Source organism: Citrus clementina, unplaced genomic scaffold, assembly GCF_000493195.1.
Source record: "Citrus clementina cultivar Clemenules unplaced genomic scaffold, Citrus_clementina_v1.0 scaffold_6, whole genome shotgun sequence".
In the NCBI taxonomy this organism is placed as follows: Eukaryota; Viridiplantae; Streptophyta; class Magnoliopsida; order Sapindales; family Rutaceae; genus Citrus; species Citrus x clementina.
In genome coordinates, this window is record NW_006262139.1 from 21,224,907 (window position 1) to 21,252,738 (window position 27,832).

The 27,832-nt window shown below is 36.9% G+C and overlaps 4 protein-coding genes and 1 pseudogene across 7 annotated transcripts; 3 read left to right on the forward strand and 2 right to left on the reverse strand.

Moving 5' to 3' along the window:
- Positions 1-1,767: 1,767 nt before the first annotated feature.
- LOC18037938 (leucine-rich repeat receptor-like protein kinase PXC1) lies at positions 1,768-4,204 on the forward strand. Its single transcript, XM_006430263.2, has 2 exons — positions 1,768-3,180; positions 3,253-4,204. The coding sequence occupies exons 1-2, from the start codon at positions 1,848-1,850 to the stop codon at positions 3,930-3,932; spliced, it is 2,013 nt and encodes a 670-aa protein (XP_006430326.1). The 5' UTR covers positions 1,768-1,847; the 3' UTR covers positions 3,933-4,204.
- A 677-nt stretch (positions 4,205-4,881) lies between these two features.
- On the reverse strand, positions 4,882-8,635 carry LOC18037939. Of its 3 annotated transcripts, none has more exons than XM_024181983.1 (8): positions 7,724-8,635; positions 7,507-7,645; positions 7,348-7,395; positions 7,172-7,263; positions 6,111-6,346; positions 5,787-5,957; positions 5,401-5,516; positions 4,882-5,323 (listed from the first exon to the last, which is right to left on the reverse strand). In XM_024181983.1, the coding sequence occupies exons 1-7, from the start codon at positions 8,482-8,484 to the stop codon at positions 5,419-5,421; spliced, it is 1,545 nt and encodes a 514-aa protein (XP_024037751.1). In that variant the 5' UTR covers positions 8,485-8,635; the 3' UTR covers positions 4,882-5,323; positions 5,401-5,418. The 3 variants fall into 3 exon arrangements, with proteins under 3 accessions (XP_024037751.1, XP_006430327.1, XP_006430330.1); XM_006430264.2 differs by having other exon boundaries at positions 7,342-7,395; XM_006430267.2 differs by having other exon boundaries at positions 7,172-7,395.
- Positions 8,636-11,993: 3,358 nt separating this feature from the next.
- Positions 11,994-17,342, forward strand: LOC18039816 (pyruvate kinase 1, cytosolic). Its single transcript, XM_006430270.2, has 16 exons — positions 11,994-12,258; positions 12,388-12,484; positions 12,631-12,728; positions 12,831-12,986; positions 13,158-13,235; positions 13,410-13,541; positions 13,666-13,746; positions 13,878-13,949; positions 14,056-14,145; positions 14,550-14,694; positions 14,902-14,990; positions 15,680-15,775; positions 15,924-15,991; positions 16,106-16,205; positions 16,362-16,421; positions 16,915-17,342. The coding sequence occupies exons 1-16, from the start codon at positions 12,190-12,192 to the stop codon at positions 17,065-17,067; spliced, it is 1,584 nt and encodes a 527-aa protein (XP_006430333.1). The 5' UTR covers positions 11,994-12,189; the 3' UTR covers positions 17,068-17,342.
- A 1,847-nt stretch (positions 17,343-19,189) lies between these two features.
- LOC18038704 lies at positions 19,190-21,265 on the reverse strand. Of its 2 annotated transcripts, XM_024182707.1 has the most exons (2): positions 20,969-21,265; positions 19,190-20,719 (listed from the first exon to the last, which is right to left on the reverse strand). In XM_024182707.1, exon 2 carries the CDS (start codon positions 20,715-20,717, stop codon positions 19,287-19,289), a length of 1,431 nt encoding a protein of 476 aa, XP_024038475.1. In that variant the 5' UTR covers positions 20,718-20,719; positions 20,969-21,265; the 3' UTR covers positions 19,190-19,286. The 2 variants fall into 2 exon arrangements, with proteins under 2 accessions (XP_024038475.1, XP_024038474.1); XM_024182706.1 differs by lacking the exon at positions 20,969-21,265 and having other exon boundaries at positions 19,190-20,961.
- Positions 21,266-26,829: 5,564 nt separating this feature from the next.
- Positions 26,830-27,743, forward strand: LOC18038794 (annotated as a pseudogene).
- The last annotated feature ends 89 nt before the right edge of the window (positions 27,744-27,832 follow it).

A 27,832-nucleotide genomic window follows, 5' to 3' on the forward strand; every position in this document is an offset into this window, starting at 1 on the left:
AATAAGATAATTAGAAAACTTCGATTAATTAATTAACTAAGAGGCATTGCAACGTTTTCAAAAGTTTAGATACTTAAAGATCTTGTAATATGCAGGCAGAGGGAATGCAGTAGGTTGGGGCTTTGAAATACGGCAGCGAGACGCACCAACCGTGTAAAGCAACAGACACTTTAATCAAATGTCTCATGTTATGGCCTTAATGGTAGTATAAAGCTTTCTCTGAAACAAATGCCACATATATGCATCTGTAAAGTAAAATTCAACTTTATCAAAGATGTTTTTACTTTTTACTTATTACAGTATGGTAAAAGATTCACAAAGCTGCTTCTCTTAGGAAAATGTACGTGGTCACAACAGTGAGCATAAGTCTGTAATGGGAATGAAGTTAATAAAACTTCCATAACCAACAAGTCGCGTACAAAACGAAATGCACTCTTCTGTTTTTTTTTTCTTTTTTTTTTTGTCTTAACCACGAGATATCTTAGGGAGGGCCCTAACTGTGGGAGGCACCTTTAAACATGTACCATAACCCAGATTAGAAGTCACCGCTCGAACTGGAAGACACAAGTTCTTCCAACAAAAGTGACTTCCTTACGACTCGAACTGGGGAACAAACCAAGGGACTCTATTGCCAGTGGAACCAACACTTTGTTGATCACTCTTCTTTTTCTATTTGACACAGTTTTATTTGCTGCTTTGTTTATTATTTTATTAATTAGCCTCATTACCATCAAACAGGCATCATTGCTCTCTTCTGGGTGACAGCTTGTCCATTATTGCAATTTACAAACAATTGAATCCTGATTGGATCACAGTAGCATGCCAAAATTCTCCTAGTCCACATGCAAAACGTAGGCTACCCAGACTCCCAATCGGTAAAGAAAAAGCAGCAAAGTTGCCTGGTCAGAATTGAGAAAAGCTTTATACTCATTTCATTTGTAACAAGTGGAGAACATCAATCATTCTTCTCACAACCCCTTCTCATATTCTAATTTCCCCTTTAATCATTCTTCTCCTCAAACATACAAAAGCTCTGACAACAAACCCTCTCTCTCTCTCTCTCTCGATCATATATTCAGATCACAAAGTAATTCTCTTTTTCTCTCTCTCTCTCTCTCTCTCCCTCCGAGTAAAATAAGTGAAATTAGCATAAATAACCAAAACATTTAATTAATTTTCAAAAATAGTCTTACTTTTTTCTTTTATTTTTAATCTTTGATGAACCGAATCAGCATTTTAGATAATAATACATCTAAGAATGATGACACGTTAATTGTGTTTGTTGACAACTCATGCACGTTGACATCCCCATCTACCGCGATCCTGTGTTCATTGATATTATCTTTTTTTTTTTTCGGTGTATTAAATCATTTAGTATTTGAATATCACATTGGGCCCCGACTAATCTAAATTCGAGTCGGGTAGGACCACTAGGGCGGTAAAGCACGCCCAACAAATATTTAACGCAACTACGTTCCCAAGTCTCGAACCGAGAACCTTAGTTAAGATAAAACAACCCTATGTCAGTTGATTTACGCGCTTGTTGGTGATATTAGCTTATTTTAAGTACATTATTGTTCAACAATATATTTTTTTAACTTCAAAAGTCAAAAAAAAAAAAAAAAAGACAGAGAGAGAGAGAGTTTAAATTATGCCTTTTTTTTTTTTTGTAAGTTGACCGATAATTTTAGTAAATTTAAGAAAATATTCATGGAAAGACAAACCTAGAAGCATTTGTCTTAAAAGCACTTGTATCATATGTGTTAGTAATATATTTTTAAAAACACTTTGGCTCACTCTTCTCTTCCCGCCTGGCCTCAAGCCTACTCTCTCATCCGGAGTCCAGCATGAAGAAAGCTTCTCTCTTTCTTCTTTCTCTGGCTCTCTCACTTCTCTCCGTTTCTTCTTCACACCCGAATGACACAAATGCCCTCACGCTTTTTCGCCTCCAGACCGACACTCACGGCAACCTCCTCTCCAACTGGAAGGGCGCCGACGCGTGCGCCGCAGCATGGACCGGCGTCGTTTGCTCGCCCAAAAGCGAGCGCGTGGTTTCACTCTCCCTCCCCTCCCATTCACTACGTGGGCCCATCGCCCCCCTCTCCCTCCTCGACCAGCTCCGCTTCCTCGACCTCCACGACAACCGCTTGAACGGCACCATTTTGCCCCTCACCAACTGCACCAACCTCAAACTCGCTTACCTCTCCGGCAACGACTTCTCCGCCGAAATCCCGCACCAAATATCGTCCCTCAAGGGGATTCTCCGCTTAGATTTATCGGATAACAACATCCGCGGCAGAATTCCGGAACAAGTGACGAACTTGACCCGGCTCTTGACTCTCCGGTTACAGAACAATGAGCTCACTGGTCGAATCCCCGATTTATCGTCCTCGCTTAAGGATTTAAAAGAGCTTAACTTGTCAAACAACGAACTCTACGGTCGCGTACCGGAAGGTTTGTTGAAGAAATTCGGTGAGCAGAGCTTTATCGGGAATGAAGGACTCTGCGGGTCTAGTCCCTTGCCGGCGTGCTCGTTCAGCGGAGACACACCTCCGGATGTTGCATCGGCTCCTGAAACAGTGCCGTCTAACCCAAGTTCAATGCCGCAGAGGCCAGCATTTGGTCAGGAAAAGACCAGATCAAAGAAAGGACTGAGCACTGCTGCTATTGTGGCAATTGTGTTAGGCAATTGCGTGGCGCTCTTGGTGGTGACTTCATTTGTTGTTGCTTATTGCTGTCGTGGAGATCGGAGTTCAATTTCGAGTGATAAGCAGCAGAGGAGAAGTGGGAGCAATTATGGGAGCGAAAAAAGGGTGTACGCGAATGGAGGCAATGACAGCGATGGAACTAGTGGGACGGATACGAGTAAGCTAGTGTTCTACGAAAGGAAGAAACAGTTTGAGCTTGAAGATTTGTTGAGAGCTTCGGCGGAGATGCTTGGAAAGGGAAGTCTTGGGACTGTTTACAAGGCGGTTCTCGATGACGGCGGCATTGTTGCTGTTAAAAGATTGAAAGATGCAAACCCTTGTGCAAGAAAGGAGTTTGAGCAATATATGGATGTTATTGGGAAGCTTAAGCATCCAAATGTTGTTAAACTCAGAGCTTATTATTATGCAAAGGAGGAGAAACTTCTTGTTTATGATTATCTGCCTAATGGAAGCTTGCATTCGCTTCTCCATGGTGAGTCGTTAAAACATCAATTGTTTGACTGAGATTAATTTACTTAGTTATGTGATTATTGTTGATAATCAGGGAATCGAGGGCCGGGGAGGATTCCGTTGGATTGGACGACGAGGATTAGCTTGGTTTTGGGGGCGGCGAGAGGGCTTGCAAGGATTCATCAAGAGTATGGTACAGCCAAAGTACCACACGGAAATGTCAAGTCATCAAATGTGTTACTTGACAAGAATGGTGTTGCTTGCATTTCTGATTTTGGGCTGTCACTGCTTTTAAATCCAGTTCATGCAATTGCGAGATTAGGTGGGTACAAGGCCCCTGAACAAGCTGAGGTTAAGAGACTTTCACAGAAGGCTGATGTGTACAGTTTCGGAGTCTTGTTGTTGGAAGTGCTGACAGGCAGAGCTCCATCACAGTACCCTTCGCCTACTCGTCCACGGGTAGACGAAGAGGAGCAGGCGGTGGACCTTCCAAAATGGGTGCGATCAGTGGTGAAGGAAGAGTGGACAGCAGAAGTGTTCGATCAAGAACTTTTGAGGTATAAGAACATTGAAGAAGAGCTTGTGTCAATGCTCCATGTGGGTCTAGCCTGTGTTGTGTCACAGCCTGAAAAGAGGCCTACAATGGCAGAAGTTGCAAAGATGATTGAGGATATCAGAGTGGAGCAGTCTCCTCTTGGAGAGGAATACGATGAATCGCGCAATTCACTCTCTCCTTCCCTCGCAACCACTGAAGATGGACTAGCTGGTTACTGATTTTTCTGTCGCGTATAATTAATTTATCAGTGCTTAATTAATTATTAGTTCCATCATCCATGGTGGTTGTATCATCATCATCATCACATTATCTCATTTGCATTTTCTCGCTGCAAATTGTCAGTATTGCAGGCTCTCCTCTTAGACTTATGGTTGTATTATTTGTTCTTTGTAATGCTTAAAGCCTCGTGTTTTCTTTTTGCCTAAGGGTAACAGGATCAGATAATCTTGCCCCCATTGTTAAAATCAAACATTATCGAACAGTTCCAATATGCGGCTTTGTTTGCAGACACTGTTTTCACTGAAGTCTTGACGAGTTAATTTGACGACGCAAAAAGTTGGTCAACTAGAAATTAAAATAAATGGGATGATATGAATGTAAATAACACGGAAATTACGTGATTCAACATCACATTCAAGGGCAGAAAATGGACGATTTATCTTTCCCGTAACAGTGAATCACACTATTTTCTATCTGGAAAAAGCAGACGAAATACGAATATCGTCCCACATACTTTAATTTTTAGTCGGACGATTTCTGGGTCAATAATTTTCAATCATTCGGTTTCGGACTTATCAATTCAAACTTACTTAGAGATGAACAGAAAGAGCGCTAACTAATAGCCATAACTGACCATATGTGGAATTAACTTTTGTTAGCGTTATATATGACACCGAAGGAAGGGGGCGGGGGGGTGGGAGAACATATAATGCTATTACTGGAATTCTGGGATTGAACTGATTGGATTGGGTTTACCTCCTGGATTTTCTCTCCACTTTTCTGTTATACTGCCATGGCTTCTCTCAGATTAGCTCAAATTAGCACTGGAAAATGGAGAAACCAACTACCAAATTTTGATCAGCTTCAAGGATCCCAATTATTACACTAGTAGATTTACTTGGAGAATCCCAATTTTGACACCTTGTCGAGCTTTGGATATTATGAATTAAAAAAAAAAAGGAAAAGTGCTTCTGCCACCAAGAACAAGAATTTTGTCTTATACAAAGACAAATTTCATATCTCAGACAATCTCCGCACACAGCATGGATCTGTGTTAACTCTAGATTGTTTGAAGTTTAAAATCATACAAGTTTTTCACAAATGGCTGCATACAGAATTCCGAAACCTAATGACTTGCAACTCTATCCCCCATTTAACATTAATATATCTGTGATATGACTCTTAACATTACTTACATTAAACCTACTATAGGTACAATCAACCGTTAATTAATCTGGATTATTTTTAGTCCCCAAACTAACATTCCTGATAAGTCAGCACCAAAACTATGATGCAAATCGTCAATGAAGCAATCAACTCTGGATAATCAGTTATAAGACAAGTCAAACCCTTACTTCTGCACTCACGGGTACCAAGAAAAAAGTGCAACCTGGTCGAGCCAAAATTAAGGTTAATTGATGTTTAAAGAGTCCACTGAACCATAACAGACACAGTCAGAGGTCATACCAAGTAAAGAACCACATACTAGCTCATTCTTCCTGTCCGATCAATAAATGTACCAACTTGGTCTCCACATATAGCTTTTGAGATGTTTCCAGGCTCCAGAAGATTGAACACCACGACTGCACAAAATAAAACTGGTTAGTTGGGTGCATCAATTCCCCCAAAAATAATCCAATAACAGCACACTCATCATGGCATGTGACACCCAAGCATGGAATACTGTAATCATTTGACCATGAATTTTGAACAGCTTTATAACTGATGTAATCTTGCTACGGGAACCCTCTTAACAGTCAAACAAGATGCTGTGAAAAGGCGACCAAATAAACTAGCTATGCCTGAATCAAAATTTAAATGTAAATTGACCCAAAACAATTACAAGTACCAACCAGGAATGCTGTTCTCATCACAGAAGGAAAGCGCCGTTGAGTCCATGGGTATTGCACCTCTAGAGCCCAACTCCCTGAATGAGATATGCTCAAACGTAGCATTGTTGTCACGAGAGTGGCAGTCATAGACGCCATCAACATTGGTACCTTTGAGGACCACCTCGGCATGAACTGGGGAAGCCAGAGAGTTTCACATAGTTTACAGATAAATAAAAAATAGGACGCCGAGAGAGAGTGAGAAAGAGAGAGAAAGAGAGGACACAGAAAGCTAAAATTCAATGAATCAGAAGCTTTGCAAAGCCCATAGTTAGAGCAGAATCATACTCTCTGAAGCCCGGAGAGCTGCAGCCATGTCAGTCGAAAAGAGTGGATTCGCAACTCCAGAACCAATACCACCAAATATTACAACTCTTCCTTTCTCAAGATGTCGTATAGCGCGTTGCCTATTGTATGGTTCAGTAACCTCTGGCAATGTAAATGCAGTTTGCACACGTGCCTGAACACTCATCTTTTCAAAAGCCGACTGAAGCAGTACAGAATTCATCACACTTGCCATCATGCTGAAACAAATCAGAAAGTCACTGATTGATTAGAACAACATACTCAATAATAGCAACAACATTATCAAGCAGCATCACAATCAACAAATAGCACTGAAAGAAATTCTGTTCTATATTATTCTACCTAAACCAATCAAATCTAACTCGTAGCATGGAACCACCGAACTGCTGCTGTACTGATTGCAGTCAAATGTTCAAGTTAAGACCATCTCCATTTGATCCCCTCCACCATCAAACATACATTCCTCCCTTTTCCCAAGGAATTTTCTAAGGGATAAAAAAAATATAGCAAATACAGTTCAATGGCATGTGAAAGCTAAAGGACATTAATAAGGTTAAACTCTTGACAGACATGTATATTATTAATTAAGGCAAATTAAAAAATTCTGAATTATCCTGCATACATGCTACGTTCTTAGGGTTACAACTGGTTTTCGATAGTTTTCTATTGATGGTCGCCTATGAAAGAAATGAGATTATGAGAATTTAGGACTTTAAAGAGCAGATGATACTAAAATGAAAGACACATATGTTATCTAGTAATAACATTCACTGCACTATATCATTAGACCTTCTAAGGTTTCATTCTGGTTTCATACATGAAAATGCAACTGCAGAAGGATGTCATAAAAAGTTCACCAATGGTTTCATTCTCTCTGCAGGCAAGCAGTTGAAAGAATGAAGATGAATTCACAAACGACCCAATGATGATGCTTCATCTAACATGCTTTTCATTAGGCATTAATCCAATCCAAAGAAAAGTTTGCATATTTTAGGAAACTAGAAGATTACACAATACTTCAAAATCTAGCAACCACCACATACCCAATCTGATATGCAGTTGATCTATCATAACCTGTTTCCGTAACCCATGTATCTCCACAAAAGAAATTACTACCTCCAACAACAATTGCCACCTGAAAAACCACGAGAAAGAAGTATGTTGCAATCAAATTTCCAGTCTTGCAGACAACAATGACGAAGGGAGTGAGTACCTCTACCCCAAGACGGCAAGCAGTTGCAACTTCTCTGGAAATCAGCATGGCCACCTGACAATCAACATTAATCAATTTAACATAGGCTTTAGTCCAGAGAACAAACGTCAAAATGATTTCACTGTTAACTTGACAAAAATGTCAATAACCAGAGTCATGATAAACCTTTGAGTCAATATTGTTTTGGCCAGTTCCAGCAAGAGCAACACCACTAATTTTGAATACTACTCTCCGCCATCTAGGGTTTGGCTTGGCCTTCACGTTATTTATCTGACCTGTTGGGATCGGTGTTGCTGCAACATATCTACCAAAAGTAATATCAATTATATGTAAGAATTTAAGGTAAAAGAATTCAGTATGAAGCATCAATTGAATTATATACCTCTTGGTTTGTCGAATTGAATTAGTAGAGGAACCGCTGGCTTTATCATCGTCAGTGACAGTCTTGATCGGCAAGGAATTCCCAACAATTTCTTCCATTTTCTTAAACCAAGGCCAATGGCTTGCGGCCATACCGCCATTAGTCATTCTGTGGCGCTCCAGCTTATAGCGCTTCTTCAAGTTATCAACTTTGTTCTTACACTGCTCCACGCTTTTGTTCAGCTTCTCACATCGCTCACTCACCGTTGCCGCCACCTCCTCCCAGTCCCTCCCCCTCAGATTCCCCCGATTCAGCTGTGTAAACTTATCCAAATACGCGTCCAGCAAGCACGCGATCGCGGCGTCGCTCCACTCCTCGCGATCCTTCCTGTACTCGTTCGAATAAGATTTCGCTTTCTTGCAAGTGTACGGACTAGGACTCGGGCTAGGACTAGAACCTGTGTTAGTGACGTCTCCATTGTTGACATCTTCTCTATCTTTTCTTTTCTCCGTACGCACATCCAGGATCGCCTGGTTGTTACTGTTGTTGTCGTAAGTGAAAGCCGAATCGGCGTCGTTTTCTCCTTCTACTTCGTCCCCGCATTGGACGCCGATGGTATCGGGAATCTGTTGGGACTGGGGCTGTTGCGCATGTCTTGGAGCGAACCGGTGAGGCGCGTAGGGTGACTGTTGTTGGAAGATGTGGTGGGGGTGGTTAGGATTTGCTTGATGGTGGTGGTGATCGTCGCCGAGGAGAGGGAAATCGTCGTCACAGGAGGCCATTAGAGGACGTTAAGGTTAGGTTTCGCCGTTAGGGTTTGTTTGATGAACGGCGACGTTAAGGACGGCGATGTGGAACGTTGAAGGAAGTTATCAAGAAAGAGGCAGAGGTGTAACGGAACGGCTATGTCGTGGGATTTGGTGAAATCTGCCGTGACGGAATGTGACGATCCCGTTAAGTAATGCTCAAGTTGATTGACACGTGGGAGGGGCCCAACACTAGACATTTTTGGTAATGTTGCTGCCGAGACGAGTAAATCGAATGGGCCAATGGCAGGGGCGCAAAAGTGGACCCCATCTTGCCACGGCCCTTAATAAATCGAGCATTGTATTAAAATTTTAATTAAAAGTATTTTCTTAAAAATAAAAAATAATTGAAAGTATTTATTGAGGAATTAAATTACTGAAACGATGCTTTCAAAAAGATTATCAAAAGGATAATTGTTATTTAGGGAAAAAAAATTAAGCTACAATTTACTATCTTTTGGCTCAATTTTTTTGAAATTTTAAAGATTTATTATTTTTTAAAAAGATTTGAATGGGTGGAAAACTCACTCATAAATACCAATATTTACCTCTCATGTTTGTAATTCCTACTTAAGAATTATGTGTAAGATCTATCTTTAAAATTGGTATTTTTAGATAATTTGAATTTTCTTCAACAACACCACAAATTTATTCTCTAAAAAATCGTATTTAATTAATTTATTTTCAATCATATCTGCATAAAAACTTATGAAGTTATTTAGTATATTAGTATGTACTTGTTTGTTTGTCTCTATCCCTCAGCCCCAGTCATGAGACCATAAGAACTGTTATGAATTGATGATGAAGTTCGTAATCTGTGCACTTCGGTAGCACAATTTCTATACTTCTTCTACCATGAAATTTAAAAAAAAAAATACTTTTTCATAAAAATCTCGCATTCAAAGAACAATAAAAATCATTAATATCAGTTGCGGTGATATTCAATTGGCAACGTTCCCCTTGTTGGGCTTTAAATAGCCGTGCCTTATTGTTTTCTTCTGATCTTCTATTTTCTTTTGTTTATTTGGTAATATATTTATTTTTTTTCAATTTCTTTTAACTTTAAGTGCTGTATTTTATGACATAAGCGTCATTAATAACCTGCTTATATTTTGTGACTACAGTCTACAGCTATGTTTATGATCATGACTAAGCACAGCTATAGATCTAGATGACCATGACATTCCAATTACACGTCTTTTTCTGTCAATGCCGCTTGAGCCACCGTAGATTTTGTTTTTTAAGACATTTTGAAATCTTATAATTAAGTCAAAATTAAAAAAATAAAAAATGTACCACGATGGCACGAGTTAGAATTTTCTCACACTAAATCAATCTTCTAGAAACTTTGACCAAATGCAAAAGAAAGACGTTCTCGATGGCCCCAAAACTCTTGAAAGTCGAAAATAAACTTGAAAAGACCAAAAAGAGAGAAGAAGGAAAATAATTAAATCTTCTGGTCGTCTGGATTCCCGAAGGGACCGCAACTTAAACCGACAGCCCATAGTAATTGATTTGAACTTTTAAATTGACTCCTACATGATCAAAATTCAAAACCAGGTGAGGTAAAGCTGAATCTTAGGTAGTTTACACCCAAAACCTTGCTGTTTATTAGAAATTTAAATAGAATAAGAGTTTACGTATGGGAGCTTCTCCTACGTAGATGTTTAAATATAGATTTCATGTGACTTCACTATTACATTATATTTTTGTTGAATTTATTAAAACACTATATGATATACTCAGGAATTCGCATAAAATTTATATTTAATCATCCGCACTTGAGAATTTACGTATTAAATCAATCAATTAAATCTACCATATTTTCACAATATTTCTTTGATCAACTTGGAACACGCTGGTGTTAGGTTGACAAAATGTTAAGATAGCTGATTTACCCATATAATTAAAAGCAAAATTGCTATATAATTAAAAGCAAAATTGCTAATAGACTTGAAGAAAGACAAATATTTTGGTCAAATAAATTATAAATCATTATTTTTCCCTATATGTAACTACGGATGGTAAACTTTTATGAATAGAGTAAAATTTGATAAAATTAGTTAGCATGATGAAATTAAGCATAATATGATGATAAAGCTATAGTTGGTTTTTTAACAATGATAATAATAACCTTATTTTTTATTTTAAGCTAATTTATATACAATTAAAAGTAATTTTTTTATTTGAAAATACAAAATACTCTCATATTGTCAAATAACTCTTATGTTAGATTTGGTCCAAGGGGTTATGCCCGAACTTTTCAACCACAAGGTTTTGTGTGACTATTTTCATAAAATTTTAATTTGTTTTAAATTTTTAACAAAGCACGAGGACTAAACGTAAATCAACCCATTAAATAAAATAGTCTACGTACTTTTTCATAACCATGGGCCGGAGGCACTTTCTGCTTGAGCAAAGGGCAATTCAACAAGTCACGCCCCGTGCCCCTTGAAACCGTACCCACCAACTAACCATTAACACGTGCAGATTTTTATGAACAGCACAAGAGGATCGCATCTCCTACTCACGCACCACACAATCGCGGGATCGTAACCCTACCCCCTTCTCCAAGAAACCCCAATACTTCCCAATTAATTAATTGAAGTACATTCAAACTTCGTCGCCGCATGAAATCAAATGTGAACCCAGTACGTGTTCTCTCTGATTTCATACAATCACGCCACGTGTAATACGTGAGATCTTCAATTGAAAAGGGGATAATTTTCAGTTTCATCCCCCGAGGTTTGTGGTCCTTTCACTCAAATAGAATGTATAAGGGTATCTCCACTTTACACCCTGCTATTAGTATAAAGTTAAAAAAAAAAATACAACAAACAAGGAAACTTTTAGTTACCTAGCATATGGCTCCATTGCAAGTGGGTGGGTTCTTGGTCATCACCGGTATTCGCTCACAGCCGTCAAATCAATTTGAACTCTTACATCAGTTCCTGTCAAACTTGATTATGATTACTTCCCCGACATCTTGTTCGTCACAGCAACGAATTCGCTTAATGCATTTCTTAGGTGTTGTGATTGTGATATCAATTTGATTTTTTGATTTGTGAAGTTAAAAATTAAACAAATCATTATTTTCAATTTGGTGCAAAATACGTTAAACACTAACATGCTTATGTTATTACCTAGCGGACCCATTGGACATAATAATGTTTCTGACATGTTTCATTTTCAAAGTGCAAAAATTCAAAATATTTTTAATATTTAATAATTTAGCATACAATTACTTAAATACCCTCACATACTAAATATATACTAAACTTTATACTAACAGTAGGGGTGTAAAATGGAAATATTTTTATACATTTTACCTAAGTGAAGGGACCCCAAACTTCAGGGGATGAAGCTGAAAATTACCCATTGAAAAGGTCATATCAGGTGGTCGTAGTGGAACCAAGTTTCGTCTTACCACATAATACTGTAGTATTGGAAAATTAATAAACTAATAAATTATTAGCCCCGGTGGCGGAGCGGCGTGCGAACTACGAAGGGAAAAAAGAAAGCATATATATACCAAAGAAGCATATTCTAAGGTGGACGATCGTAAATATTAATCAACGAATAAACAATAAAATTCAAAACACTCTAATCAACGCTAACCGCTGCCTCTTTCATCTCTCGTACTCTCTCTGTATCTCTCTGTATCTCTCTGTTCAGTGAAAGATGCATTCAAGTCACTTGCTTCTCGAGGAGCCAATCAGGATGGCTTCAATCCTGGAGCCATCCAAAGCCGTGAGTATTCTGGTTCTTTGATTTCGATTTTGTTATTTATTTTATCAATTTTTTTTCTCTTGATTTTGAATCAGCTACGATCAGATTCTTATTCGTAGATTTGTTGATTTTAATTGATTAATTGTGCAGAGTTTCTTCCCGGCAATGACCAAAATTGTCGGAACGCTTGGTCCTAAATCTCGATCTGTTGATGTTATATCCGGTTGCCTCAAAGCTGGAATGTCTGGTAGATTCTTTTTTTTTTTCTTTTAATAATTTGTTGTTCTGTTTGTTTGTTTTTAGTAACAGCGTTTTAGAATTTAGAAGTAAGCTGCTAGTTTTGTTTGCTTTTAATTGTATCTGATGCATGCAACGTTGTCGTTTGGATACCAGTGGCTAGATTCGATTTCTCGTGGGGTAATACTGAATACCACCAAGAGACCTTGGAGAATCTCAAGGCGGCAGTTAAGACTACTAAGAAGCTTTGTGCTGTAAGTTTGAGTTTGAGTTTGAGATTAATTTATATGCATTCCTTGACTGTCTTGAGCTTGGCTTCGGAATGGTGCTGATAAATTTAGTGAGTGGTTTTTCAGGTTATGTTGGACACAGTGGGTCCCGAATTGCAGGTTGTTAATAAGAGTGAGAAGGCAATTTCACTTAAGGCAGATGGTTCTGTTGTTCTCACACCTGACTGTGGACAAGAAGCCACTTCTCAAGTTTTGCCCATCAATTTCGATGGACTTGCTAAGGTTTTCAACTTGTTTCCTTTTTTACATTGATGTTCGTTATTTTTCATACGTGAATATTTGTTGATCAGTGCTACTGGGAAATTGTTGGTTTTTCCCTGAGTTGGTATAGGGTTTTTTTTTTTTTTTGGTGAAATGGTGTAACAAATAAAACCTTTAATTTGGTTTTTGCAGTCAGTGAAGAAAGGAGACACCATTTTTATCGGTCAATACTTGTTCACTGGAAGTGAGACTACTTCTGTGTGGCTGGAGGTAAGAGATATTCAACACGCTGCATGCTGAAGGCTCTGTTGTATCGACTAGAGAGTTTAGTTTCTGGGAAATTAATTGTTTTAAGAAGTAAATTACATTTTCTCTGTCATAAGAGTTTAGGAAACCTACTTATGGCTCATGCAGGGCTGATGATTTTTTATTGGACTTAATCAGGTTTCTGAAGTGAAAGGAAATGATGTAACTTGTGTGATAAAGAATACTGCAACGTTGGCTGGTTCACTTTTCACTTTACATGCCTCTCAAATTCGTATTGAACTGCCAACTCTTTCTGATAAAGATAAGGAGGTAAATCATAGGTTTGATTGACTAGATTTTAGTGTTTGATGTAATATACTGTAGGTTTTCTCTCTCCTTTTCGGTAATGTTTGGCTTGCTGCCCTATAATTTTGTGCTCTTCCTGATGTTTCAGGTCATTAGTTCTTGGGGAGTTCAAAACAAAATTGACTTCCTCTCATTGTCCTATACGCGACATGCAGAAGACGTGCGCCAAGTAATTATCGTTCCTGATTTAGTGCCATTGTTATCACATCTTCCTAAAATGATCCTCATGCTGAATTTCTCTGAAATTTATTCATTTTATCTAAATAATTTGATAACAGGACTTTTTATGTTGTGATGCAGGCTCGCGAGTATCTCTCCAAGTTGGGTGACCTCAGTCAAACTCAAATTTTTGCAAAGATTGAGAATATAGAGGTGACTAGTGCACATTGTTCTCTAATAAGATTGATTTTGCTCTTTGTACAAGTTCTGATGTTCAAAGAGTTGAATTTGTTTGTATGCATTTATGTTTTCCTTCTAGGGTTTGACCCATTTTGATGAGATCCTTCAAGCAGCAGATGGTATTATTCTTTCCCGTGGTAATTTGGGAATCGATCTTCCTCCTGAGAAGGTTAGAATCCTAACTTGGTCAAAGCATTAACTTGCTACTGTTACTTTTGCACTTCCAATGTGCTGGTTTTATAAGATGTGTGGTGTACATGTACTTGCTTTTCTGGAAGATGTGCAGAAGTTGCTAACGTGTAGAGATTGTAGTGATATATAAACCATGGTTAAAAGTTACTTTATTTTAAGATGGAATGCAAAATACCTCCGAACCTTCTCTCCCTCTCTCTCTCTCTCTCTCTCTCTCTCTCTCTCTTTTCTTAATTTATTCTTGAAGTACTTGTTACATCCATTCTTTTTTCTTTACAAAAAACTGGTTTTATAATTTGTTATTCTAATTGTGAAATGTTTATTTGCATGAACTGTCAATATGTTATGTATGAGTTAAATGGACCTCTATATACTTTGCAGGTGTTCTTGTTTCAAAAAGCTGCCCTTTACAAGTGTAATATGGCGGGAAAGCCAGCAGTGGTTACCCGTGTTGTGGACAGTATGACTGACAACCTGAGACCAACTCGTGCTGAAGCAACTGATGTTGCAAATGCTGTGTTAGATGGTGTGTTAATCACTTGCATCCTCAACTCTTAATGCTTTTGAGACCTTTCTACAACTCTCCTACTTCAAAGGAGATAGTTGCATTTGGTTATTGTGGACACTTTCTTATGATTGATTTTCTTTTAACATGTTTGGAATTTGGCTGAGTTGTTTACAAATATGACAGATGTAATTGTGACTTAAAGGTTATATCTTTTTATACACACAGGAAGTGATGCGATTCTTCTTGGTGCTGAGACTCTGCGTGGATTGTACCCCGTAGAAACTATTTCTATTGTTGGTAAAATTTGTGCTGAGGTAAATTATTTATTTACATCAGTTAGGAAGCAGTGTTTTCATGGAAAGATATTCCCTGCGCATGCTTAATGCTCATACTAAAAAGTTCAAGCAGCATCTTTTCCCTAATGAACCTATTTACTTGTAATCAGGCTTATGTTCTCAAAACTACATGTGATGAGTTCTTGATATAGATATTTCTTAAAACTACATGTGATGAGTTTCTCTGTGTGTGTGTGTGTGTGTGTTTGAGGGGGGGGGAGTCAAATGACTATTCACCCACAACTAGAACCACTGGGGTTTTGATATTGCTCTATATATCTGAAAAAGATGGGAAAAGGTCCCTGTTGCATAATGTTTCTCTTCCTTTATGATCTTTCCCCTCATCCGTTGGACTTCCAGTTTGCGAGAATCTCTTGCGCATGAAAGCCATCTTGTATCCAGCACAAGGAAACTAACAAATTTTTCATGCTGCTACAGAGCTTATTATTAATTTTCCATATGTAACGGTAATTATAAACTAATCTATCAGCTTTGGTGCATATTGCTGTGTGTTCATTTCAGAATTCAGGGTGATTTAATTTCTTGTGAATTAAAAATAGAATCAGTAATTTACTCTGGAATTTGAAGTACTAATACACTGATTAGTAAGTTTTTCCTTCTCTATGTTCGTTGTACAATGTTATCGCTTTTTTCCCTAATGCATGTAGGCAGAGAAGGTTTTCAACCAGGACCTTTATTTCAAGAAGACCGTCAAATGCGTTGGAGAGCCAATGACCCACTTAGAGTCTATCGCATCTTCAGCGGTAATGACTTTGTTTTTCTTTTGTGATCTGTTTCAATGATTTTGTTGTTGTTTTATTTTATTTTCCAATTCCAACTCTTGATTTAAATTTGGAATAGTTGTATTGCTTAAGAGAAATTCTCACTGGCTATTTTTCAATTCTTGTTTAGGTAAGGGCAGCCATTAAAGTGAAGGCATCTGTTATTATATGCTTCACTTCATCAGGAAGAGCTGCAAGGTACTCATCTTTTTCTGTAGGCAGGTTTTACCGTCTAGTTGATTTTCTAATTTTTTTCAGCTTTTCATATTGACTTCACTTGATGACTCAAAATACATTTTGTACATGTTGCAGATTGATTGCCAAGTACAGGCCAACAATGCCGGTTCTATCAGTTGTGATCCCACGCCTTAAGACAAATCAACTAAAATGGAGCTTTAGTGGAGCCTTTGAGGTATTACTTTGACAATTTATAATTCATTTACTGTAGTAGAGTGTTTTGCATTTATCCATTCCCTGTTTTATCTTATTATTGGAACTTAAATATCTACCTCCCTGGGTGTCCAAGTTAATGAAAAATATGTTTCCTCTCTTTTAAATCAATCTACAGGCAAGGCAATCACTCATTGTGAGAGGTCTCTTCCCTATGCTTGCTGATCCTCGACATCCTGTAAGTTATCAATCTTGTTATTTTACTTGGTTAGTGGGGGATTTAACATGCTTTAAAAGGTACTAATGATCCCTAGAAACAGCCTGGTGAAACTCTTGGATTGGGCAATTCTTTCAATAGGCCATAGGGGTGATAAAGTCTATGTTATTTGTTTGTTAAATGGAATGACCCTGGCAAGACTGCCTCCTGGCCTTCCTTAGGTTGCTTAGGACTGATCTTTGGTTCAAAACTTTGTATATTGACTCGACCAGTTTATTGTGCTCTGAGTGCCTGTTGCAACTCCCAGGTGGATCTAAACCTTTGAGTTAAATGTAGATTCGTTATGTTATATCATTGTCTATAATATTATCTTCTGAACACATTAAAGAAAACCATGAATGCCACTCTTTAAGTAATTGGATAATTGATTCTGCCTTTTTATTATTATTGTTATTTTCTTTTTGTGTTCTGTTTTACTTTCATGAAATCTGATATCTTCATTGTGACTTTCTAGGCGGAGTCTACAAATGCCACGAATGAGTCGGTTCTAAAGGTTGCTCTTGATCACGGGAAGGCTTCAGGAGTTATAAAGTCGCATGATCGAGTTGTTGTTTGCCAGAAAGTCGGTGATGCATCTGTGGTTAAGATTATTGAGCTCGAAGACTAAAATGCTTGTACTGCCCATGTTTTGTGGCATTATTTTGTCCTAATTTTTTGAAAACGGTGGTGGACCATGTTGCTGGCACCTGTGAGGTATATCTCCAGGTTTTTATTATGGCCAAATTGTATTTAAAGCGCACTAGTAATTATGAAACTTCCCAGACTGGAAGTCGGGGAAAGATATTTTAGTTTTTTTTAAGTATGAAATTCACACGATATCCCTAAATTTGTTTTCACTGAATGTCAAAGCAAGCCACATCATGCACTTATAAAGGCTATTAATAATGGATTTCAGATGCATCATTTTCATTAGTAGTATTGTTGGGACCTCCAGGAAGATGCTGTATAAGACGTTCAGAAAAATAATTGCAATGAAATGAAGCATCATTTTCGTTTGTAGTACTTGTTAATGTGCGATGTGATATGGATGGGTATCGGAGGTTGTAGCTATCAAAGAATTCTGGCCATATTTCTTACCCCGCAGTACCGGCTGGCCTGTTGAGGATCTCATTGAAAAAGGGTTTCTGCTGAAGCAGAAGAAGTGCAACTGCGGGTGTGAGGATTTGTGCTGCAAATTCACCCTCCGTGTTGTATGTAACAGAATCTCGTTAACTTAGTAGTTGATAAATTAGTAAATTTTGATTAAACAATAGTTTTTGTAGATCTCAACTAAGGGTTGATATGATAAATTAATAATTTGATAATTTATTCGACAATAAGTTTTCAAAGAAATTTCATTTTTCTATTGGATCCAATTGATATTATAAATTATTAATTAACTAAATTGAAACTAAATATATATATGATATGTATATGAGTATTTAGTGTTGCTTGCTTCTTTTGAAATTGATTTGGATTTAAATCTCATCTCTAACTTTTTGTAATGCTGTAAGAAGATCCGGTGTAGTAGTCTCGCTTTGAATTATTCAATGTCAACGTTACTTTAGGTGCTTCTTTGCATGAGAAATTGAGAATGACTTGTATAATAAAATTGTCATCTTCAGCTTATTCCTTTTTATTATTATTCATTACACTTTTAATAATTTAATCATTACCCAAAACCAAAATCATATCATACAATTTCAAAGCACTACAATAATTATACAATCTTTATATTTTATAAAAATTTATATTATGAACGCGATACTATCTTTATATTTATTAATATTAGTTAAATCAAAAGATTTTCTATGATCCCGGGACTACTATTTTATTAAGGTTCTACTATATTTACAATTTTTTTTTTCAGATGCGAGTCTGAGAGGAAAGATGGTTCTGGGGAAGCAGACGTGGGGAAGATTTCACAGTACTAGCTTTTGGAGAAGCCCTTCCCAGAGAAGCACGTGATCGTAAAAAAAAAAATCTATCATCATTTGCTTTCTCTCTTCATGTAATCCAATTGTTTTGCTTTCATTTGCTAGATACATTAATCAAATTCTTTTTCTTTTCTTTTCTTCTTTTTTTCCCAAAGTTGATGAGTGATTTTGGTTTGATCATTGTGGGAATTATGTTGCGTAAAAATGAACTTGAATGTTCAAGATTTGGATGTTAATTTTTTATGCAAAAAGCTTTTTCTATGAAGCAAATGTTAAGTTTTTTCTTTGAATGCCTCGAAGAAAGTTTTGGTTCAAAATTTTTGAGAACCCGAAACAGAGCCAACCTAGAAGTTGATTAATTTTGACTGTCTTACGATGCTTTACTAACTTGCAAATTATTTTGTATGTATTATGATTTTACATTGTTATAAATTTGGTACTGTGATGCAACCTTTTGAAGTTACAATTTCAGTTGGTTTTGCCGTTTTGCAGTCTCATCCGGATCTCAGCTGCGCTCCAGCTCGCGAGGAGTGTCTTTATCTACGATGAATGACTCTTGACTGCCTTCGTGTTTATTGTTGGGAAAATATTAAAAGAGAAGCTGAGTTGCCGCGCCCGTGGCCTAATGGTTCGTCCGTTTGACTTCTAATGAAACGATTGTCGGTTCAAAAAGTGCCTCAACTTAGCAGGCAGCAGAAATTCAGTCTTCTTGAGATGTACCTTTTAGTTATTCTTCCTGACAAAATCATACATCTACATCCTAGAATCTGTGATGAACAGCATAAAGCGAAAAACAGAATTATAGAAAGGATCTATGTGGAAAGTAACAGACTTCATTACTAAAACTGAAATAACAAGAAAGCTATTAAATCTATATATTTTACATCATTTGAACATGTATTGTACATTTTTATCCTGTAATGGAAGACGGGTCACTCCTTTTGTTTGAAGAATGCTGCTGTTGATCAAGCATTTCATAATCCTTCTGCCTAAGAGCAAGAAGCATTCTTTCATTCTCAAGCCGCCTCCGCTCATTCACCAGCTTTGCTTTCTCCATTTCCCTCTCCTTCTTGGAGCTAAACTTCACCCACTTTAACCTCTGCTTCTCAAGCTCGAAAGCTTGGTATTGGTAACTTATTTGCTGCTCCTCTAATTGCAGTAACTTCATCTTCATCCACTGCTTCTTTTCCCATGAAGTCTTGGCCCCATCTTGAATCACGTTGCTCACTTCACAACGTAGTTGCAGCACCATTGGTGACACTGGTACAGGTAAGCTACCCTGTCTTTGCCTTTTTCTCGACAGTTTCTCATCGTTTTCATCTTCATCTTCCTGTCCATGCCCATTTTGTTGGCCCCTCGAATTTCCTACTGCCTCATCATCGTCGTCGTCATAATCATCCTCATCAGATTCGTCCTCTTCCACATCATCCTCTTCATCACTCCCCACTTTTACCAATTTTGTTCCTTCCATTTCAGCTCTATTTGAATTGGCCCCAAGTTGGGAAGTCTCTGGTGAATGCAAACACCGGTGCTGTGCTTGTTGTTGCTGAACCACAGAGGGCTCTGTGGCTACTTCTGGCGAGTGATTGGCACCAGGAGTCCCGCCAGTACCACTACCATGAGCACAAGTACTATGATAAGCACACATTTCCTTGAAAAACAAATGTTTAGAGTTGAGTAACTTCTTCACTTCCTCCTTCATTTTGGGTGTCAAATCCATCGTCTCGAGCAAACTCTGTTTCTCCACCACACGGCAAGCAGTTCCTTTGCCAAGGATTTCATTAACCCTTTTGTATCTCTTATTCAAGTCATTAAATTTGTCCTCACATTGCTGAGGAGATACGTAAAACCCTCTCTCCAGCATAGCCCTCGAAACCGATTTCCATTTCCCTTTCTTCTGTAATAAAGCTCCAGTCTTTTTCTTATCATTCCCGTCGGACCCAACTTCATCACCAATGTAAAGAACAGCCAGAATAAGCAGCTTAACCATGCTATCGGTCCATTTCATTCTCTGCCAGGGAGAAGAAGATGCTTTTCTCTTGCCATCTCCAGCACTATCATCAGGGGTCAATCCAAGCTCATCTTCATCACTGAGCGGCGATAGCTGCTGCTGCTTTTGCTTGGAAGAAAATAAGTAGCCATGTTGCTGTTTCACGGATTGCTGGGATTGTGTTTGCGTGTGATGCAGCTCAGTATCATGAGGGTGATGTGAAAATGCAACCATTTGGGAATAGTGGTGAGGGTTTTGTGGGTTTGTTTGAGGGTTTTGTTGTTGTGTTTGCGGCTGTGGCTGTGGTTGTGGTTGTGATTGTGGGTGTAATGGCATTTCTAGCCCCAGCATTCCTGAAGCAATACCAGAAAACAACCCACCTTGTAAACCATTTGGTTCCATCAAACTAATATTAATTCTACAGAAATTTAATAAAACTGTAAAAACCCAAATGAGAGAAATGTCATTGGCCACTTAAGGACACAGATATTTGTGTTTCAATTTACAAAACACAAATTCTCACCCAGTCGGGAATATGTTTTTTACACTGCCAAAACAATTGACTTCCAAAGATAAAACTGAGAAATGAAAACAAAACGTACCCAGTAATTTTGATGATTAAACCAAGAAAATAGAGTTGCCCAAAGCACCAAATTCTGGAAAAATGAAGCCGAAGAAACTTCTCCTTCAAAAACCAGAGAATAGAATTGAAGAGGTGGGTGTTGTTTTTGGCTTGAAAAGACCGAGGTGGCGTGATATAGACAGGACAGAGAGCGTAGCAACCGGTTTTGGTTTCGCAGGTTTTAGTTTTTGCGGACACAAAACTGCCCATGGTTTTGGTTGTGGTTTTGCGGCCAACGCGAAACCCACGGGTTTTATTAAAACTGAGGCAGGGAGTGAGAGAGATACCACGCTCAAAAAGGGGGGGGAAATAAAAAAAAAAAAAATTAGGTAGTTGCATTGCATAATTGTTAATGAATAATAAATATCCCATTAACCATTATGCAAAATTAGGTTATGGAAACCGCACAGTGTTCGTATACTATGACTTCGTCTATCATACTTAATGTCCATGCGGTTCATGCGGTTCATGCGGTTCAACTAAATGGTTGTGGCTCAGTTGGCAGCGCAGGTTGAGTTTGTGAGAAGAGTTCTTGGATTCGATCCCCATTAAACACACTATTTGAGAGGGGTAAAGAGCCTTAACTATGACTACACTCCGAATCTGAATTAGTCAATCCGGTCGCGAGACACCGGATGATTTACAACAAAAAAAAAAAAATGTCTATGCGGTTTATATTGTTAAGACTTGAGAGAGTAAGTTATCACATAGGCTACTGCTCGAATGGCCTAGTGCTTTGAATATGCTTAGATCACGTCTTTAGAGCAAATGCTAGGGGGCAGACCCAAGAATATACATTATCTTGGGTAAATTAAAAAAATTATATTTGAAAGTGAGTATAAAAATTTATAAGTAGAAATAAATTTATTAAATAAGGGGAATACGAAGAGTCTATTCTTTATTAATATGAACTCCAAACGAAAAATAATTATAAAAATAGAATAAAAAATAATAGGCAATTCAAATATTAAAAAAAAATCAATTGTAGAATATGACTTTACAACTTACAATATTATATAATTATATAAGAATTAATAAATCAATTAAGAATTTTAAGTTAAAATAAATCAATACATATAAATACAATCAATTAAAAATTACAAGTACAACTTTAATGTTTGAAGTCAAGTACTTAATTACTAGGCTTAAATAAATTAAACAATTAAAATTTATTCATCTTTTAAATTCTAAAAGTATAATTAGTCAAAATTTTTAATAATAAACTAAACTCAACCCATAAAGAATTTATTTGGATGTCATTATTTATTTGTCAGGTATTCTAACTCTCGTTGAAGAGTTAAATGCTGATGATTCTTCTAATAAAAGAAACTCTCAAAATATACAAATTTTATTTTCTAATTTGTCCTCTTAGTTAATGTATTTAACAAATGAAATCTCAAAAGTCAAATAAAAAGTTTATGAAAATGTTGATGATTGTTATTATGTTGTTTTTGTAAGTACTTTTAATACTAGTAACAATTTTATATTAGCTTGACATACTTTTTTTAATTAGATTTTTTTAAAATATATTAAAGCAGTAATGACATTTTAGCCCTTAATATTTCGATCTATTCAATAAATATATTAATTAATTATTTTATAAAATAAGTCACTAATTTCAATTAAAAAATGTAATTGAATTAAGGACATTTGAAATAAAATAAAAACTTTATTATTATATAAAATTAATGAAATCATAAAGGTACGAATGATTCTTTTTTGAACTAGATTGGGTAGCCTAGTTGTAGGTCCGCCACTGGCTAATGCTTGCATGATTAGAGATTTGCAAATCTGTCTGGATCACATTTATGGTGTGTTTACTTAATAAGAATCAATACATGAGAATAAATGATGTGTTTACTTGCTTAAATGAGAGATGAAATGTGAACTAATTGGCAAGGCTACTTAAAACTATGAATGATTACTAGAGTTTTCATTCTCGTGTGGGAGGTAGAAATGCTTACATGATTCAAGATTTGCATGATTGGAAATTGGTCAGCCAAGTTGTAGGTCTGCCACCTGCTAATGCTTGCATGATTAAGGATTTACATGAATATGTTTGGATCACGTTTATGGTGTGTTTCCTTATTGGGAATAGAGATAGAAATCGATAAATGAGAATAAATTATGTGTTTATTTACTTAATGAGAGGTATAATAGGAAACAAGCGGCAGACCCACCTAAAATTGAGAATGATTACTAGAGTTTTCATTCTCATAGGGGGAGGTGGGAATGAAAATCCTATTACCTAAAGTAACCATATTACCCCATTTAAATCTTAATATTTTTATTATTATTATTATTATTATTATTATTATTATTATTATTATTATTATTATTATTAATTACAATAGTAGTAGTAGTGATAATAATAATAATAATTAATGGTAATAATCAATTAAGGTTAATTTAATAGCTTGTAACAATCCATTTCGATTCTAAGATAAAATAAACACATTAATAATAATATAGTTCATTTCAATTCCCACAGATAAAGTAAATAATTTGTTATGATTCCCATTTCTCATTTCGATTCCAACCCATTCTAATTATACTCCATTTTGATTACAGCTCATTCAGATTACTAATTAGTAGATACACCATTAGTGCTAACTCTTAACTGTTAGAAGTTTACTTTAACCAATTTAAATTATATTTTCAGTGTTGGTGCTCATGATTTATTCTCGCAAGGCAGGAAATCTTCTCTCACCAATCGAAACTGTGAGCTGAAAATTGAATGCTGTTTGTGTCTTTTTTTTTTGTTGGTTTTAATAATGAGAAAATGCCAACATAATTCTCCAAAAATAGATTTATATAACCATCTATTATGCTACGTGTACAATTTGAGTAAATCTTGAAGATTTTAATAGTTGTTCTTTTTTAATATGAAAAAGTAATGTTAGGTTTTTAAAACTATACAATAAAGATTGTGTTTTTGGACACCCATAAATTATTACACAGTTGTTAACTAGATGTTATCATTAATGCGATAATTATGAAACATGGAAAGAATTGTTGGTTTTTTGCCCCCCAAAAATCCATCAGGTGGAGAAGTGAATTAGTTTTCGGCTTAAAAGAATCTATATTGGCCCAACTTTCGCCGTGATCTGCCAAGTGGCATCAAGATTCTCTCCAAGTATCAGAAAACCTTGAAAATTTCTCGAAAGTAAACGAGGCAGCAGCAGCGTATATGGTAATTGCCGAGGGTCTAAAATGGTTGACGAAATTCTTGCTTGATGTTGTTGGGCTTGTGACCTGACCTACGCATTAGACAATAGATCTTGTAGAAGAAAGATTACGAGGCTCGCTGATTCGTCCGAGAGACCCACACCTGGACTGTCAAGTCTTTTTGTTATTTGTTTGGGCCTCTATGTGCTCCGTCTGAAACGATACGAACGTGTGAAATCAAAATCAATGGGTGGCTTTTGTTCATTGGGTTCAGTCAAAGGTCAAAACCTGTGATCATAGTTCTTTCAACCATTGGCGTTGACTGAGAACCACTCGTACTGGAACATTCCACATCCACGGCGTACGTTCAATCATGTACAAGAAATTCCCAACACCCATCAAATAAAATATTTCGAATCAAACAATGCATTTGTTTTGCAGTCCTCCCAGCCCCAAATATATTATTTTCTTTTAATAAAGGACTGAAATAAATATTTACTCAAAAGTTTGAGTTTCATTTACCATGTAAAGAATACAAAGAGTACTAAAACAATAGGATTTAAGCACTACAAGATGTCTCTCATATACAAATTATCTTAATGTTGATTATATGGTAATAAAAATTACACCCAGAGTGACCTTTTTTTTTTGTCTTAAAAATAATTATAGGAGATGATACAAAGTGATATAACATATGATAACACGCCAGCTTATAAAAGAAAATTCGTGTACATACTTTTTGCGCATGCTATTGCTCGTATATAACTAAAATAGTAAAGAGTTATGATATAATTTTAGGTAATGATTTCACGTTCACGTAAAACTATCACGTAAAACTATCACAATAGTGAATCAACAACAATATATTCATAGATAACAGCTTTTTTTTTTTGGGTATGTAACTTATATGCATAATGTTGTCGATTCTTTGTGAAACCAAATAAAAACTTAAGAAAACAATTTTTTTTTTTACTACACATAAATATTTTTTTTTTCCTAGAAATTACTCCACATTGATAGTCCCTTTTTTACAGTAAAGAATTATTAGAATATGTTTTTTTTTTTTTTTTTTGTCTTTACAAAAGTAAAATTTTGTGTCTGCTGTAAAGTGTTTGAACTATTTCTACACTTGAATATCATTAGATTAGGAAAAAGAAAAAAAAGAAAACAAGTAGATTTGCCAAGACCCGAAAGCGAAACGTAAGTCATTCGTAGCCAAATTTAAGATGAGTTGGATTGTTGGAACTTGGAAGGCAGAGTATTTTTCTACAAAAGGAAATACAAAATCAAATTTGGGAATTTTTTCGCTTTCACCACCAACTACTACAGTAAGCAAATAAAAATAAATAAATCTTTTAAAGGCCAGTGTTGAGTTCCTTGTTTTTGAACACGACAATAGATATTCTATTTAACTTTTCGGTAAAAAGGCCAAAAAAAAAAAAAGATGAAAAGAAAAGCTCCTTGTCGGCTCACATTTTTGACTTTTTTTTTTTTTTTGAGTTTTTCCCAACCAACCACTAAAGTGCGTTTGGCAGGTTAGACAACTGTAATTTAAAAATTATAATATTAAAGTATTTGATAAATATTAATTGTTATATCTTGAAAGTTATATTAATATAATTTTTTACTTGTACAATAAAAAAATTATTATAATTTTATAAAAATTATTATTTAAAATTTATATTTATTATATATTATTAATTTTTATTTCATATTTATAATTTTTTTTTCTGCAGCAGCTGTAGCTTAATAAATACAACACCTCAATTTCAAATACACCTAAAATCTTTATGTTCCTATGCGAATTGTAGTAACACAATTTTAATTCTAAATTTTTGGAAGACAGGAAAACTTCATTCACCCTCAAAATCTATTCCAATAAATTTGATGAAGTCATTTTAAACATGGACAATTTAATTAACTTCCCTCCTCAATGAAACAAGGGAAATTTATAAAAATAACCATAAAACTTTTACTATTTTCACAATTAACCCTCGCAATTTTTTTCTATCAACATTAGCCAAAGACACGCTTTTCTCCCCAAATTACCCTTGTTTACAAACCAAAAGCAACTTTCTTTCTCCCCTTTTATCAAACCAAACGCAGCTTTGCACTCTTGAATCATCACCGGCGACGGCAAAAGGCAACAGTAAACGCCGATGGTGAACCGTAAAAGTGAAATCTGATCATAATTCATCCGGATCCAACACCAATCGGCACCACTGAGTGGTACAAGTTATTTTCTAAACTTGCGAGAGAGTTTCAGTGCAGTTGCTTGCTGCGAATCGTTGGACAATCAGCACGAAGCTATGTGCGACAGGCGCATGTCGCACATAGCTTTGCCTGTCGCACATAGCTTCGTGCGACAGGCGCTTGTCGCACAATTGATCACTATCATTTTCCAATTCGTCAAAATGGTTTCAAGTGAATGAAGAGATCTAGTCAACTGCTAGCTATAGCTTGGGTTACTTTGATCTCTTGATCAGCTCGTTCCCATCCTAAATGCTGATTAAATAACATATATAATATAAGTAGACCATTTTAACATACTTATTAAGTCACAGAACTGCTCCTTATATCATGTTGATAATAATATCAAAATCCAAAATCCAAATAGCTAGCTAAAATGGCATTCATCTGCACTTGCAACTGCACCTTGATGCATATAACACCATGCTGCCACCATATCTGTCGATTGCTATTGGCTCTTCTTGTGCTTTGGCTTTTACGAACCAGAACCAGGTAACGCAACAAGATGCAGGTGCAAATGCAGATAAAGGATACATCTTAGCATCCTGTTCCTGTAGCATATTGGACGTCTATACATGAGGATATTGGGGCCCACCTCCGGCAGGCCGTCGTCGTAAAGGAGCGGGTAGAAGTTTACGAGCCCATGCGCCATTTTGTCTTCGCCGCCCCAGTCAACATGGCACCCGTGCTGTGTGTGGCCGCCTGTGAGCTCGTCGGGAGCCACCGCGAACAAGCCATTGTTGCTGCTGCTGCTTTGCATGTCATGCATGCAGCCTTGTTCATTCATGCAAACCAAATACGAAGCTTCTCGTGGCGGATGCAATGCGTCCGTTTGGGCTGGAGTTGTTGGCCAGCTCCGACAACCCAGCCGGAAACAACTCGGGTCGGATTTTACGTGTGATGGTTGAGATGACACGCGCCATGGGATCACAAGGTGTTGTGGAGGGGCAGTACAATGAGCTACAATGTAGTCAATGTGATGAGATGATGATCGGAAATTGAATGGTACTACAGATGTGGAAATGACCTATGAAACATACAAGAAAAATGAAGGTGGGTTGCACACGTGCGGTGCGGCGTGTGGAGCAATATTAGGAGGTGGGAGTGTGGAGGAGATCGAGTTATCACTGAACCTTCAACTGCTAGCTATGTGCGACAGGGTGCCTGTTGCACGAAGCTTGGTGCGACAGGCGCCTGTCGCACCAAGCTTTGTGCGACATGCACCCGTGCGACCGAGTCAGCCACGACAGCCGCTCCCTGAAACACTCTTCCAAGCGCAGAAACGCATGTATACCACTCACCGACGTCTATCGTGGTTGGATACGGATGAATTATGACATAGATTTCACTTTTACCGTTCCCCGCCTCATCTTATCGTTGTGTCTAGCTGGCAGCGGAGAGTACTCCCCATTCCCAAGCCGTTGTT

Excerpts from the sequence above, each read along its gene's own strand:
- LOC18039816 (XM_006430270.2), top strand. The coding sequence starts at position 12,190 with ATGCATTCAAGTCACTTGCTTCTCGAGGAGCCAATCAGGATGGCTTCA. Across the intron at positions 12,485-12,630 it reads CCTCAAAGCTGGAATGTCTG|TGGCTAGATTCGATTTCTCG; the intron begins GTAGATTCTTTT and ends TTTGGATACCAG. Across the intron at positions 14,146-14,549 it reads TCGATCTTCCTCCTGAGAAG|GTGTTCTTGTTTCAAAAAGC; the intron begins GTTAGAATCCTA and ends TATACTTTGCAG.
- LOC18037939 (XM_006430267.2), bottom strand. The coding sequence starts at position 8,484 with ATGGCCTCCTGTGACGACGATTTCCCTCTCCTCGGCGACGATCACCAC. Across the intron at positions 6,347-7,171 it reads TCAACTGCATATCAGATTGG|CATGATGGCAAGTGTGATGA; the intron begins GTATGTGGTGGT and ends GATTTGTTTCAG. Across the intron at positions 5,517-5,786 it reads TGATGAGAACAGCATTCCTG|TCGTGGTGTTCAATCTTCTG; the intron begins GTTGGTACTTGT and ends TATTTTGTGCAG.
- LOC18037938 (XM_006430263.2), top strand. The coding sequence starts at position 1,848 with ATGAAGAAAGCTTCTCTCTTTCTTCTTTCTCTGGCTCTCTCACTTCTC. Across the intron at positions 3,181-3,252 it reads CTTGCATTCGCTTCTCCATG|GGAATCGAGGGCCGGGGAGG; the intron begins GTGAGTCGTTAA and ends GTTGATAATCAG.
- LOC18038704 (XM_024182706.1), bottom strand. The coding sequence starts at position 20,768 with ATGGAACCAAATGGTTTACAAGGTGGGTTGTTTTCTGGTATTGCTTCA.